The sequence below is a fragment of the Sesamum indicum genome, linkage group LG9 (genome assembly GCF_026168435.1).
Source record: "Sesamum indicum cultivar Baizhima isolate 11 linkage group LG9, ASM2616843v1, whole genome shotgun sequence".
Taxonomy (NCBI): Eukaryota; Viridiplantae; Streptophyta; class Magnoliopsida; order Lamiales; family Pedaliaceae; genus Sesamum; species Sesamum indicum.
Window position 1 is genome coordinate 23780059 of NC_142665.1, and position 15353 is coordinate 23795411.

The following is a 15353-nucleotide window of genomic DNA, read 5'->3' on the forward strand; positions in this document are numbered from 1 at the left end:
TAATAGCAACAACAACAACAATAATAATATATACCTACTAATAATATTCCAAAAGAATTATCTAAATCATTTGAATAATTCACAACCATTACTCTAATTCGTGCCATTAATACGTGCCCAACAGTAGGGTTTGGACTCGGATTCCCCAATTATTAATTAAACCTGGAATCTTGATTTTTATTTCTTCAAAGTCTTTCTTTTTATTTTTCTTCTGAATTTTGCATAAATATTTCTTGAAATGATTTTTTTTTTGTTTTTTTGAAAATGCGTAGAGAGATCTTTGTAGACAACTGGTAGAAATTAAAATTAAATTAATAATTTTGTAAGTACGTATAAACAAATTGATAAATGATTCATCCTAGTCAAAGAATCACATTTTACATTGGTGGGAGTTGGCTACACAACCCACCCTTTTGTTTAAAACAATTATTGCAATTTTAAATCTAATTATATTGGACTTGTATTAATTGAATCATTTTATTGAAAACAAAGTACAATATACAATCGAGACACAACTCGTATAATTTATTTTAATATTATAGACCCATCATTATTAGGACTCTTTTGCAAAAAATTGGCTTCAAATAGTCCATATTTTATTAAGGTTTAATTGTATTTCTAATCCTATAACTTGTTAAAGTTGAGTCACCATGATTTAAGATCATGAATTCGAATCTCATCGATATTGTTAGTAGTTGTTAGATATAGATATTTGACATTGATGTGGTCTTAATCAATTTACTCAGAAAAACAATAGTTCAATGCTTTTATTTTAAAAAATAAAAAACTTATTAGGGTGGTAAAATAGTCTTTCACAATTTTATAACAAAATTGATCAAAATTCTCAAAGTTGGCCAAATATTGACATCATACTTTTGGCCAACTTTGAAAGTTTTGATCAATTTTGTCCTGAAATTGTAAAAATTAAAATCATACAAATCTAAATTACTACTATAGTAAGTTATATGATTAAAATGCCAAAAAAATCATAATTTCTATATCATGTGAATGCTCAAAAATCAAACTAATCAACAATTACATGGAGAAAAACACATAAAAATTCAAATATAGTATGCTAATATAAAATTTTCGGTCAAGAAATATTTTCTTACATAAGAAAATTAAAGAAAGTGGAGAGAGGAGTAAGTCTTAATTTGTGATAAAAATAAAAAGCTATCCAAATCCTAATAATATCTAATTTGTAAGCAGTTGGATTATATGGCACGTGATGGGATTGACCTTTGAATTAACGTATCAAGATGAAAGTTGTCCTCCTAAGCTTCATATGCCATCCATCACCAACTCATCATCATCATCATAATTCATTCTCATTCTCTAATTAATCTTCATTAATTTCTATTTAATCATCTCCTCATCCTAATTACCTGCAAAATTAACACCACCCTCCAACTTAATTTAATTATTCTCTACATCATCTCACATGGATATATATATATATATATATATATATATATATTGCAGTATATTAGTTCCAATTAGAAAATTATCATTTCAAATTTATTTACACAGATGTAATTTCTTCTTGTTATGATTACGTGGTAGCTATTAGCCGTTATTTTTCAGTTGAGACAAAACATTAGCGTATAACTAAAACAATAAAAAATACTATTGATTATCTTATTGTAAAATTTAAGTCTTAGGACAAATATTTAATTTACTGCAATAAACAAAATTAATTTATCATAATATTTATAATCCGAGGAATAATTCAAAAATTTAGTGGTAATTACTATTCAAGTCATAACTTGTATTCAAGTGATGAGATCTTAGCATAACGATAAAAATTATAAATTCAAAATTCTAATATGCTAATATCTTTTCTCACATTATATAACTCTGTAATAGCTTATTATTTTATTAAATATGTAAATCAACAGATATAAAAGACTTTACTGACTTATTGACTCAAATTTAATAAATAAATTAAGATAATTGCAGTAATTATATATTTGGATCCCATATGGATAGTGAGTTCATATTTTAACCAAAATCTGATCCATTCACAGACTAAACACTCCACTTACTGCAGATATTGTTTTTTTAAAAAAGGGTACCGTATGTGTTATTATTCAATGTAATTATATAATTATATTAATATATTGATATTTAATTATAATATTAACATAAATTAAAAATAATTATAATAAATACAGTGGTAAAATGGGCTACTACAATTCCAACCTGAAAACTATCTAAAAAACAGGAAATATGTAAGTACGGAATAGTAATATGTTAAAAGAGGAGTGGGGAATAAAAGCAAATATATTAAAATTGACAAGTGGGGGACCGCACGTGAGAAGACCCACACTGACCCTCATCCTGCCTCACCAAACGACTGCGTTTCAGCCTGCTGCTAATCTTAAAAATCTAAATATAGCCGAAATTGGATTCTCCTGACACACACTCCTAACAGTTTTTCATACGTTATATATATATATATATATATATAATTTAATTATCTGTGATGTGGAATCAGTTTTTTCATAAATTTAAATATTATGATATCTTTAGTATTGTATTGTAAAAATATTTAAATATATATATATATGGAGAATTTGTGTATACTTATGTTTGGATCGATCAGACTGAAATCCTCAATATATGATACCAAGTTTATACACGTCTTTATTTAAAAATAAAACCTAAATAATGCCCCAACAAACTAAGTTATGTGCATGCGTATTAACTTTTTTTTTTCTTTTTTGTCTAGAACATGATTTGTAAGACAAAGACATTTAATCTAAGGCTATTTTTGGATGCAAGATTTGGATTTGTGGATTGGACTGGAGGAAAGATTGATTTCAAATGACTTCATATAATTTAAAATAAAAATTCAAGAATTCTGAATTTTTTGTAATGCTGAATCATCCAAATAATTTTAATGGATAAATTTAAAAGATTTAGTTTTAAATGTATATCTCTGGATCCAAAAATAATGTAAATGATTTCTTGACAAAGTTTAGAATTAATTAGGTATATAAGAATTTGAAGATAAAAAAAAAAAAGAGTATAAGAATGAATGAAATGGTTAATAGGGGGGTGGGAAAGTCAGTGACAACGGTATTTATCTCTCCACCGACCACCGACCTACCCCTAACCCCTCCCCCTCTTCCGTTTCTAATAGGAAAGGAAGGACAGATAATGATAGCAATAATCACTTGCGCCATCTTTGATTAACAAAATAATTAACAATTCTGAGGCTCCCCACCACACAACTAATGACAACTACTTACCCAATATTAAACTCTCATTTTTCATTAATCATCATCCTCCCACTTTCTCTCTCTAAACAACACCACTTACTAGCTCCTTTATAATCCAGAAGGGGGTTTTTCCAATTGTAGAGAGGTGGGGCATCTCCTCCGCCCGCCTGCAATTACCTCAGCCTCAGCTATACCATATACGGCCATGGCGGCCAACCACCGTGTGTTTTCTTGTGAGGTAACGCCCATGCTTTTTTTTCTTACACTGTTATCCTAGCTAGCCTACACACTAAAATTATAGAGAGGCTGACGTTATAAATACACACATACGTATAGCAGCTCAAACGTACACTACAGGTCTCTCTCTCTCTCTATATATATATATATATGTATATGCAAGTATATATTGTAGAGAGAGAAACAAGAGTGGAGGAGGGGTGTGAGATTGTAGAAAGAGAGAGAGAGAAAAGAGAGAGGTTGTGGGTGGGTGTCGGTGCATTTTGTAAGTTAGTTTTGGCTCATAAAATTTGCTTTTAGGGGAAAACAAACGTGGCCTCTCGCCCAGATGACAAGAGCCTTAGCCTTGAAGCCGCAGACTACCAAACCAACGCTAAAATCCAGACTGCACAGCATGCCTCTCGTTTCTCTTTTTGTCATTTCTTGATGCCCCCTCTCTTATTTATACAGGCACCCCTGTAGAACAAATCATTATTCTATACTAGTACATCAAGAGGTGGGTTTTCCAGAGACAAATGGAGGGTGGCGGCGCTTCTGGTGGCGGCGGAGCGGCGAGAGGTGTGGCCAGAAGGAGGGGCGACAAGCCATATAAAGGTATAAGGATGCGCAAGTGGGGCAAGTGGGTGGCTGAGATTAGGGAGCCCAACAAGCGATCAAGAATCTGGCTTGGGTCCTACTCCACCCCCGTGGCGGCGGCGCGAGCCTACGACACGGCCGTGTACTACCTGCGCGGCCCCACTGCGAAGCTCAACTTCCCTGATGAAATCACCGTCGGCGGCGGGGTGCTGCAGGACCTGTCGGCGGACGCCATAAGGCAGAAGGCGGCGGAGGTGGGCGCGAGAGTGGACGCTCTCCAGACCAACGGCTTCACGGCTCAGGGGACCCATGCAATGAATCATGATCTGTCAATGAAACCCTCTTGGTTCCATGACGAGATTGATCTGAATAAGAAGCCGGAGCCCGAAGACCCGAGTGCTGAGGACTGGTGAAGAACTGAGACAATTAACCAGTAATTATAATTATTAATCTCTTTAATTAGCGTATGTCGTCAGAGGGGTGGTATGGTAACATCATGCACCTCGTAGTTCGCAGCAGTCAGGACTAGGTATCTTAGTAATTTCTACTTTTAATTTCTTCTTCTTTTTTCTTTTTCTTTTTGTAATTTTCATGTTTCTTGGATAGAACAGTTTTGTTGTTGCGGGCTGTAATGTTGAACAAATCAAGTAATGTGAATATATATATATATATATATATATCTAATCTGTTAGTAGTAATTAAAGAGGTTTTTGATGTTGGTTGGATCAGAATTAACAAGACAGAATGCTTGCATGTGATGATTGGATGCGGTGGTGGTGGTGGTGGTGGAGGAGGAGGAGGAGGGCCGGGGAACACCAATTAAGGGACCTACCATTGCTCGAGTTTGGTGCAAGTGGATATTTGTTGCAAATTGCAACTGGCAAAAAGCACACACACCAAATGTGAATTGTGAGTATGTATTTTTCATTTTGTTATATTACTAATAAAAATATAAATTATTGTAACATGGAAACAGAAAAACTATAAATTAAACCAAAATTTTATTATATCATAAATATGTAAGTGATTTAATCAATTATATTTATTATGTAATTCATTTGATAGGATCAAACTTAATTTAAGTAAAAATTTTGGGTAGTGAAGATATTAGATTAGAATTTGTGTTGGATGAGGAGATTTTGGATTAGCATGAATTATTTATATATAGTTGGTTGTGTTTCCGGTGAAATTTGAATGTGAGGAGAAGAGTGGGCGCCACCGCAGAGAAGAGGCGGGCAGCCGTGGGAGAGAGAGACTCGGACACAGACAGACAGACCGAGAGAAAGAATTCCATGTCAAATCACATCCTCAACTTGCACTACTACTACAACTTATCATCCCAGTTTTTATATATAAAATTTAATTTATACGTCATATGTATATAAATATTTTCTAAATAAAATATATAATATTATCTTTTAATGAAAAATGAAGCAACAACATCCAATCCGACAACCCGCACTCCATGCCTGCTTTTACACTATATAATCTTCATTTTCAATTTATATTAATGGATTTTAAATACTTGTTATATAATATAAGTAAATTAATTATACGTGTTTTATGAATTTCAATTATTAAGAACAACTGGTTGTTGTTAAAATCGAAACGTTATGAAAATCGTATGAATTGAGGACTAGCTATTTTATATTTATGAAACCTCAATTTCGTTTTCAAAATAGACACAAATCAAGGTAATGATGAGCTGAAAACCATTATATTATGTTTATAATGCATGGATTTTGGCATTTAAACTAAACCTTGTTGGCAAAAAGAATTGCTACATCAATAACTTATATATTTTTATTAACAGAGACTCATTTGCTTTGTTACCTTGTAAAATATGAAGCATCAATTCATGGCGAGAAACTTGTAGCTAATCTATGGCATGTGTTTATGTGATACATGCGTTCGTGTACAATTTAGTGGTTACTTAGCATTGAGATACAGAGTCATATGTACAGTGTGTATGCGTGTGTGAATGTATGTAAGGTTTTGCTTTAGGGGTGGGCTCGTTTCGATTCAGACAAACTTGATGATTTGTTTAATGTCAAAATAGAGGTCCCCAATTGATGATGAATTCGAGGTTAATTACTAGCTGTTTGTTATATGTATATATATTAGAGTTGAGTCCACACCCTTTGGTCCCATTATTTGTTGTTAATAATAATAGCCTCTGCGATCATGTTGAAGAGAGAGAGAGAAATTTGAGTGGGCAGTCCTGGTTTATTAGTTATTACTATACTAGACATTTATTCTATCTGGATATGTCAACTGAACTTCCTTTGCTGAAATGAGAACGAGTATATGTTGAAGTCAAGGTCATTTTACATTTTCACACGTGTGTTCAGACAGACATGTACATACGCAAGAATGTGGGTCGAATATGAATCTTGAAGGCTAATTTCGCACTACCCCACCAGAAGAATTGATTTGATTTGAGCTTAGAAAATGGGAGACAAGTATTGTTCATCAACGTGCAGTGTGAAAATTGGGTTGGGAGAAATTGAGACTTCAATTCACACCAATTCTCAAGAAATACATCTTATCATCACATTTGCGGATGACAAAATGTACAAAAGTTTTGGTACATGATACCATAATGCAGACCGACTTCCTTGCAGTCAGGATCTTCGTGCTATTGGAATTGGAGGTGCATAGACAAAGTGCAATACCAGATGCAACACTAATCTATGATATACGATCCTGATTGGACATTGTTTGATGATTGATGTATGAGAAACCAAGAGTCAATACGAAACCCCTGTAAAATAATAAGCTACAGAATAAACAAAGCAATAATTCTGCAGTTCAACCACCGGCCAAATCATGGATGAATAGAAATGTTAGATACCAGCTATCAGATGTTGATGATAAATCCAACTAATGTAATTATGGTGAACTCATCATTAAGGCCTCATAATTAAACTAAGCAGGTCGATATTAATAATTACACACAACTGTCTACTTCTACTTCCATCATTGTTTTCGTTTATTTTCCAAAAATAATACTTCACATGCATAGATTTTTAAACTCACAATTTAATAGCATGCCAAAATTGTACATGTGTAGGTTTCAAGATAATATACACTAAAAAAGAAGATTGATGGGCTAATCTTGCTTGTTCAAGTTCTGCAGTGGCAGTTCTCCCCGAAACCAGTTTGGAACAAGTACCTCAGCACGTCACATTCAATCTATATGCTTGATCGAATTGGACACTTCCAAATGCTTATGCCATTTCCATCATTCGTTTGATTTGTAGGGCAGCTCTTACGACGTTTCCTCTAGTGATAATTCCAACCTTCAAAGATCAAGATAATTAGCATATATATCAACATGAAAGGAATTTAATTGTGACAAAAAGAAAACGTGCATAAAAAAATGACGTAACAGGTTCTCACCAGCTTACCGTCACCGTCCACAACCGGAAGGCGGCGATATTTTGTCTCAAGCAGCAACCTGACAAGAAACGCCTCAAAATTTTGGTTCCTACTTTATGGAATGCAACAAGGAATCGCGACAAGCCGCAAAAATCAAGGAAAAGTGATTACCTCGCAGCATCCTCGAGATTGGTGGATTCATCAACCACAACTGGAGCTGGTGTCATCAAATCACCCACCAATTGTCCGTTGGTTTTGCTAAGCAACTTTTGTACTTCATTGAATGTCTGCGGAAGTGGGTTAGTTAGAACCACAGACATGACAATTTTAAGGATAAAGCGGCATTACGTCATCAGCACAATATGCACACATGTGTGCGTGTGTGTGTGCACGCGCGTGCATGTGCGTGTGTTATAGAGACTATCTACACCAGCCACTCAGAACAAGTTATATACTAACAGATATGTTTTATCATCAGCAGTGAATGAATTCACATGTGCATGCAGGACTGGCAATCGAATCCAGTCCAACTTCAGTCTAGAATAACCTTGTAAGTGATAAATACTTTGTAGCGTTAAAACCACCAGACACATGATAAAACAGTTGCCAAAACATTAGCAGTCTTCAAGTCTGCAGCTTTTGTTAGGTTGCTCTTTAATATGAATAGGGCATCTAACAACTACAATTTGTCCATTCTTTTAAGTTTGATTATGAGGATGTACTTTGCAAGGACTTGGTAAAATTATCAATGGTATTAGTCAGGTATTTTGCATTTACCTGCCCTCTTGTGTTATTTGGCCAAAATTTCTAATAAAATCTTATTTTAAAGAAAAAATACCCCTATCCGTATATCTATGAAATCGATTTTTTAAGGTAATGCCAGGGACAAATAAAATTGATCTTTATACATCTATATTATTTATACTTTATTATTAAGTGAAAGTACCTTTTTGGTTTCTCACTTAATTTTGAATTTTTAAATTTTTTAAATTAATAAGTTATTTTTAACTCCTCCATTTATCATCAAGAATTTCCATAACCACATTTTGGTAGTTAATTTTTTTTTCTCATGCATTTTTTTTATTTCTTTAGCATTATTTATTATTTTTGTTTGTCAATATTTTTTTATAAATCAAAATATTTATAATAACTTATTCTCTTAACATATATTTTTAGGTGCCTTTTTACTTTACAAAAATTAATAATACAATTTATATAATTTTTTTTTTATAATTCATCTTTAAAAATTATGGACATACATAAGATGTGCCACACTTACTACGGGAGAGCACCTTTTTAGTGTATCTCCTTTTTCAGTCTGGTTTGTTTTATATTTTTAATTTATTTTTCTTAATTTATTCATGTAACTTCCCATTCCCCCACTATTTTCTGATAGTTACTTCTTTTACTTTTTTATGTATCTTTTTTGACATAATTATTTATAAATCTAATATTAATATTATTTTGTGTATACTTTATTTATTAATAAACATTTTATTTTAAATAGTATTATAGAACTTGCACACAGATACGGTGTGCCACAAATTACAAGTTATTTATTAAGTGTGAGGGGGTTAAAGTAACTACCTTTGGTTGACAAAATATATATTGACTAAAATACGCTCAAGCATACTTATTCTTACACAACATATTACCATCACTTCAATTTTTTCTATAAATAATATCTTATTAATGCATATTTATAATTAATAAAAATTATTTAAGAAATTATCAATTACAATCGTTTCTTTATTTTATTTTATTCTCTTTCATATAATTAAATATAATTACACATTTATAGTTAATTCATTTTACCGATTTTGATCAATTATTCATTTGATCTTCCTTCTCGTTTCATTTACTTAATGAAATACAATAAAAACTTTGAGTATGTACACAAATTGAGTGTGCTCCAACAACTAGTAAAAATGATTCTTACCTTCCTAAGGATTAATAGTTTATAAATTCTCAGACACGTAGTTTTCAAATAAATTGAAAGACTAAGGGTTGTTAGAAAGACGCTCTTTAGTACAAGGTAACAAATCCTAGTTAAAAAAGAAAATCAAAAGAAGTTATTTTGAGAGCATTATTTTTACCTGGATCTGTAATTATATGTATTCTACACATGCAATTATATGTCATGGGTTCGAATCGCACTAATGTGTGGAATGTCTATTTTAATAGTAGGTGATGTCCCATTTAAGAGATGTACAGTTTGAAAAAAATTCCAAAGTCGAATTTTGGTTCTTCACATATTGAAAAAGTAACTTTATATTAATCATTTAAAATTGATGGATAATTTCATATATGTTAAGTTTTTTGGGGTCTTTTTGGTCTTCCATTACATATTTCTTTGGACTCTGCAACCTAAAAGTAACAGAGGGGAGGATTTGTGTACTTAGCTAGAAGAAACATATAACCATTACAAGCAATCCTAAGAACACATACAAGCCAACTACACATGTCCCTTATGTAAAGTCATCTAACCTCACTATATTTCCAATGTCATAATCAAGGACAGGAGGTTAAATGAATGGATTTGCCATGGTGTGAAGAAATAGTCTAGGAGGGTTCCTCAGTCATCATTTCCTTCAACCTTATAGTGAACTATCTTTCCCAAGAGTTCAAGTTTTAGTAATTTTAGAAAAGTCAGTGTTTAAGGATAAATACAAGTCAACATAGAGAAACAAGAAAAAAGACTTTCAATTATGTTACTAACAAAATGCTTAGATCTTAACATACAGAAACATGATTAAATTACTTCTTGTCTCTTGCAGAGTGTGCTAAATAGTGAAGATAGGCAATAATAAGCATAGTGCTGTCAGTTTTTCGCATTTTTCCTCATCCCCTTTATTCCCCTCAGAAATATCAATTTTGTAATTGACACCTCAAACATAGAAGGAGAGAACCATGATATGATTAACAATGGTATAAAAAGAGCAACATGAGCACTTCAAGAAGAGATTCACTAACATACTTTCCATGTGCTGTCAACTTCAGGAAACATGCCTGTTTCGGTCCTTCCAGTACCTGATGGTGACACGCATTTCTTCTCATGTTAACAAATGATTGTCTTGGTCTATAAGCAAGACAAAGTATGCACAGAGTTAATGAATTTTGAATGTTTCTTCAGATCAATGCATGAACTAAAGAAACATAAATTTCTTCGCGCCTTTTATACATTGACACCCATCCTGTCAAAGGACCTAATAAAGACATTACCAGATAAACTGATGGTGCAAAGCAAACTTTTTCACTATACCATTAGTTTTGCGAATTGTCAATTCTCAACTTCTATGAGGTTCCTCAGGGTTAATCATGCATTCAATCATATAAGAATGACTATACACACAAGTGACTTTCATAGCAGATTTTATATTCTACAGTGGAAACAAAACATAAAATTGTCATCAATTATTAGCCACCCTGTATGGTCTCTCAAATTCTGGGTTTTAGTTAATATACCCAATTAAAACAAAATAGGCACTAGGTGTAACTGTTAAACCTTACATGGTCAATTCCACAGTTGCTGCTCTAAAGTCTGATATACCATAAAGTGTCTTGGCAAACATGTATATGAAAGTATTTAGGAAATAGATCATAGCAACACATGTAGGATTGACAAGATGGTCAATCTGAGGAACATATCAACTCATCTTCAACTTGCATAAATCATACATGGTCAGTCCAGAAGGAGTTTCTGGTGGCAATTTTAACAAGTTAACATGAAGATAAATGGAAAAATGACCTCGTAATTCTCCAAGATGACACAATGCAAAGTTATAATTAAGTATATGAATTGAAAATGAAAATGGGCAGCACCTGAGATGGAGTCCAGTGCTAATAGATCATAATCTGACACTAGACCAACCTGCAGAATGTACCGGTTTAATAATGCTTCAGAATTACAAAACATTAAATCTTATTTAAGAGTGGCAAAGAAGACTTTATAAATGAGAAACAGGGTAATCTTGGGGTCAAAATCTTCTACTTTTCATTAGAATAATAACATATGAAATGATATTGAAGACTTTACAGCCATATGTGACTAAATAATGTTATTCGTACCCTATTGGTCTTTCTTTTTCAGAGACTTATCTCTGCGTCTTAAAATTCAACTTTCTACAATATTTCCTAGAAAGAAAGTCTACCTTCTTACTCAATGAGTTCATGCATCATCACCAGTGGCCCTATATTAGCAGCAATAACTCATTTCATCATCTGCAGAGCTTGATTTCCATCTCATGCAAGTAAAGTACACATTACACAAAAGAAACAATGCAGCAGATCATCTTCACTAAGAGTTCTTTCATCTTGTCTAATTATGATTGCCAGATCAGTCCGAAAACTATTATGTTTCAAGGTTTAACTCACGGTTTGGTACATACAGCTTTTACTAGAGCAGAATGGGTCCCGAATCCTTCGGTCGCACCAAGAAATCATTTGATAATAAACTTCGTATAGTGATCCCAGTTTCACTTGTTTTAAGTGTTAAATGCAATATGTCCAACAATAATTCAGTTCTGCTGAAACCATTTTTCCTGGAACACCACCAGTCATCAGAAAAATGAAAACATTTGAAGTTACTTCACTCCCAGTCCAGAAAAGAAAACCAACAAATTACTAACAGTAAATATATTGTTCCAAGAGATGGACAGCTTCAATTGCAGTGACAAATGCTAGAAATGCTTCAAAAAACAAAAAAAAAAAAACAGGGAAAATAAAGCAAACTTACCAACTTCCAGTCATCATCAATCACGGGAAAACCAGTTATTCTGTTTTCTACAAGCATTTCCAACGCTGCTCCACGAATAGATAAATGAATACGAGAAAAGGAAAAATTAACAAGCATCAATTGTTTCCAAATAATCTGGCACAAAAAACTATGAAACCTTCATCCACAGTTGTGGTGGGCTTCACAACATGCAAATCTTCTCTCCTCGTCATAAAATCACCCACTGTATAAACTCCATTTCTTGGCTGCCCAACAGACCACAAAATTACTCAAAAGGGGACACACGAACATCCTGAGCAATTCTAAATACGGGTTAAATGAAACAGAGTCAAGTGGATAAGGACGTATTACAGGAACAGAGTTGGCAAGTAATGTGGATGAGGCTGCGACGGATACGGGACTGGCAGGACCCGGAATTTGGTTGGACGCAGAGGGTAGAATGGAGAGAGGAGAGAATTTCGGGGCGGGCCGGCAGATGAAGCGGCAGGGCATCTGATGGGGGCGGCGGGCGGTGGAGGCAGAGTGGAGGAGAGAGAGGGAGAGAAGTTCCAACCTGGAAATCGAGGTCATTTTGGTAATTTGGGAAGAAGGAGTGGTGGAGGAAGGGACGGAGGTGGGCGGTGGAGTAATGGCAGTGGCTCCGACGGAGTGTTCGAAGCCTTGTTGGGAGTAAACGCAATTGGTTGGTTGAATTTAGGCTACAAAACTGAATATTTATATGTATACTTTATTATATTATACTTTTTGTTTTCTTCAAAGAAATTTACAAAATGGTAATGGGTGTATTTTGGAGTTATCTATGAATAGATGTAGATATTTTGGATCGACGGCCTTGATTTAAATAAATACTTTTTTATTAATTAATATATAATATAAAAAATACCCCATAAATTAATATATTTTAAAAAAAAGTAGGCCTTTCTTTTTGTTTTTTTTCTTCAGCTGAAATAACAGTCACTTTATTCTAATATTAGAGTTAACTTTTGGTTAGGTCCAGTCTAGATTATTGTTTGGGCTTCGGCCTCAATAGACCAAGCCCAATTAGTTGGATATGGGATTTGTTTTTTCCTGGCCCATGTCCCTATCAAGCCTGTTCAAAGCAGGGCTTCTGGTAGATACACGTTTACCGGGAATTATTGCCTGTAACACTGTTTGTATTAGTGTAGTAGAGATGGGCTTTTGGGTCAAATAATTTGGATTTTGGCCCGACTCAATTAGAATTGGATAATTTAGTGCAAGTTGTTGGTTCCAACTCAAGATGCACACAAAGTTGGGTTGCGCAGCTTCACTCACGATCGATTCATTCAATAAAAAAGTGCATTAGTTTGACCACACTCGTTTGATTGGGCTGATTCCAAGTATTGATCAGTTCGATTCAGTGATCTAAGACCTCCTAGTCCTGATCCTGGCATGTTAAGCTTTTTTTTTTTTTTAATAATACACGATATATAATTTTTATTTTATTAATTTAATATGGCCTTTACTTCAAGTATGAATTATTTGGATTGCATGACAATTTATTAATAAGTGTGATAAAAGAAAATTCAAAATTAATTATATGGAGTTTATTTGGTTTGATTGTTTTGTAGAAATTATCTAATTTCATGTTTACTTGCATGTATGGTATGAAGATTAACTTGCAATTTACTTATTTATTCTTATTTTTATATGAAAGATAAATTTATAAAAAGTAATTGTGTAAGATTAATTCTTTTTCTTTTGAACAACAAAATTCTTTGAAGAAGAACTCTGAAACTTCAAAATAAGGGAGGGAGGGGGTGTAGTGAAGACGACAGACATCAGCCAACAGAATAGTTTGGAAGGGGGCCAGTGGAGAGAATAAGAGGGAGGTGGAGGCGGCAGGAAAGACGATCGGCGGGTCAGGGTTGGTTGGCGACGTGGTGAGAAGGGAGAAGACGGTAGGGGGAGGGAAGAAGACCGGGGGGCGATGGTTGGTGAAGAGGGCACAAGGGGGAGGGGGAGAAAACATGGGGGCTGGGGAAAAAGAATGGGGCAAAATGGATATTTTACACCCTTACTAGATCGGGCTTCTTTGCCAATTATTTAACACAGTTCCACTGGGGGATTGAGTTATAGAGGCTGCACAACGAATTGTCCCGAGCCTCAATGTAAATATTTGATTGACTTATATTAATTAATTATCTAATTCAATCTAACCAGGTGTAATAAACGCCACCTAAGTTGACTATTTTAGTAATTTTTTATACTTTTGAAATTTCTAATATTTTTTATCTTTATTATTCTACTTCTAGAGTTTTAGTACATTATGTTATCAGTACTCTTAGTTTATTTTTTTCAAAGTTTACTTTAAGTCCTTTTTGGATATGTTATTATCTAAGTTTATTATTGTAAATTTGTTAGTCAAATTATATATTATTATTATATAGTCTTAAGTATTTTTTATAGTCATATTTTTTATTTGATTTTATTTACTATTTATTCATTTCATAAAACAACACTATTAATTTAAATAATTATTAGGCACATCAAGGCTGGTCTGAGTTTGGGTTTAAAAATGAGCTCAATTAAAACCATTTAAAGGCCTAGGACCAACTATGAGGAGTAGTGAGTCAGTTCTGAACCAAATGTTTTTGGACTGACCGGTGTCATTTTTAGATCAGTCAGATCTAGGGTTCTACTTGACTTATGAGTGTTGGATTCGAATTATATCTTATTTATTTATAGCTCTTTTTTTTAATTCAAATTCTTTTTATATACTTGGAAACAAATTAATCAAAATCTCATAATTAAATAACATTTTATACAACTAGAATTAATTAAGTACCCGATTCAAACGATCCAAACCCGATACAACAACCCACACATCGCGACCATATGTACTATTAATCATCAATGGCAAAAGCCATAGTTAAATTTGCATCTCATGTTAGTTTATTCAGCAAGCATGATGCAAGTTGCAACTTAACTATTTATATATAGAAGAAATGAACTAGTTGCAAAGAATAGCTCAGATCTAGTATGAGTAAAGGGTTTTGGACATATGCCTATTTCTATTAGTTTATATATATATATATATGAAATGAGAAGGGGGGGGAGGGGCCCAGTCCCATATCCCAAGTCGTGATTAACCAAACAGCTTACATCCTCGTATGAATCAAGTGCAACCCAAAACTTCAATCATTAAATCATATTTGGCGGGTTGAGATGAGTCGGACCCC

The 15353-nt window shown here is 33.4% G+C and overlaps 1 protein-coding gene and 1 pseudogene across 2 annotated transcripts; one reads left to right on the plus strand and one right to left on the minus strand.

Annotated features, from left to right (window-relative positions):
* Positions 1-3271: 3271 nt before the first annotated feature.
* LOC110013149 (ethylene-responsive transcription factor ERF008 pseudogene) lies at positions 3272-4716 on the plus strand (annotated as a pseudogene). Its single transcript, XR_002288295.2, has 2 exons — positions 3272-3462; positions 3912-4716. The product of XR_002288295.2 is annotated as an ethylene-responsive transcription factor ERF008 pseudogene (transcript).
* Positions 4717-6929: 2213 nt separating this feature from the next.
* LEJ2 (Cystathionine beta-synthase (CBS) family protein) lies at positions 6930-12855 on the minus strand. The gene is made up of 8 exons (XM_011100807.3): positions 12505-12855; positions 12311-12398; positions 12154-12218; positions 11241-11289; positions 10396-10448; positions 7590-7705; positions 7440-7497; positions 6930-7339 (listed from the first exon to the last, which is right to left on the minus strand). Exons 1-8 carry the CDS (start codon positions 12721-12723, stop codon positions 7268-7270), a joined length of 720 nt encoding a protein of 239 aa, XP_011099109.1. The 5' UTR covers positions 12724-12855; the 3' UTR covers positions 6930-7267.
* Positions 12856-15353: the final 2498 nt, after the last annotated feature.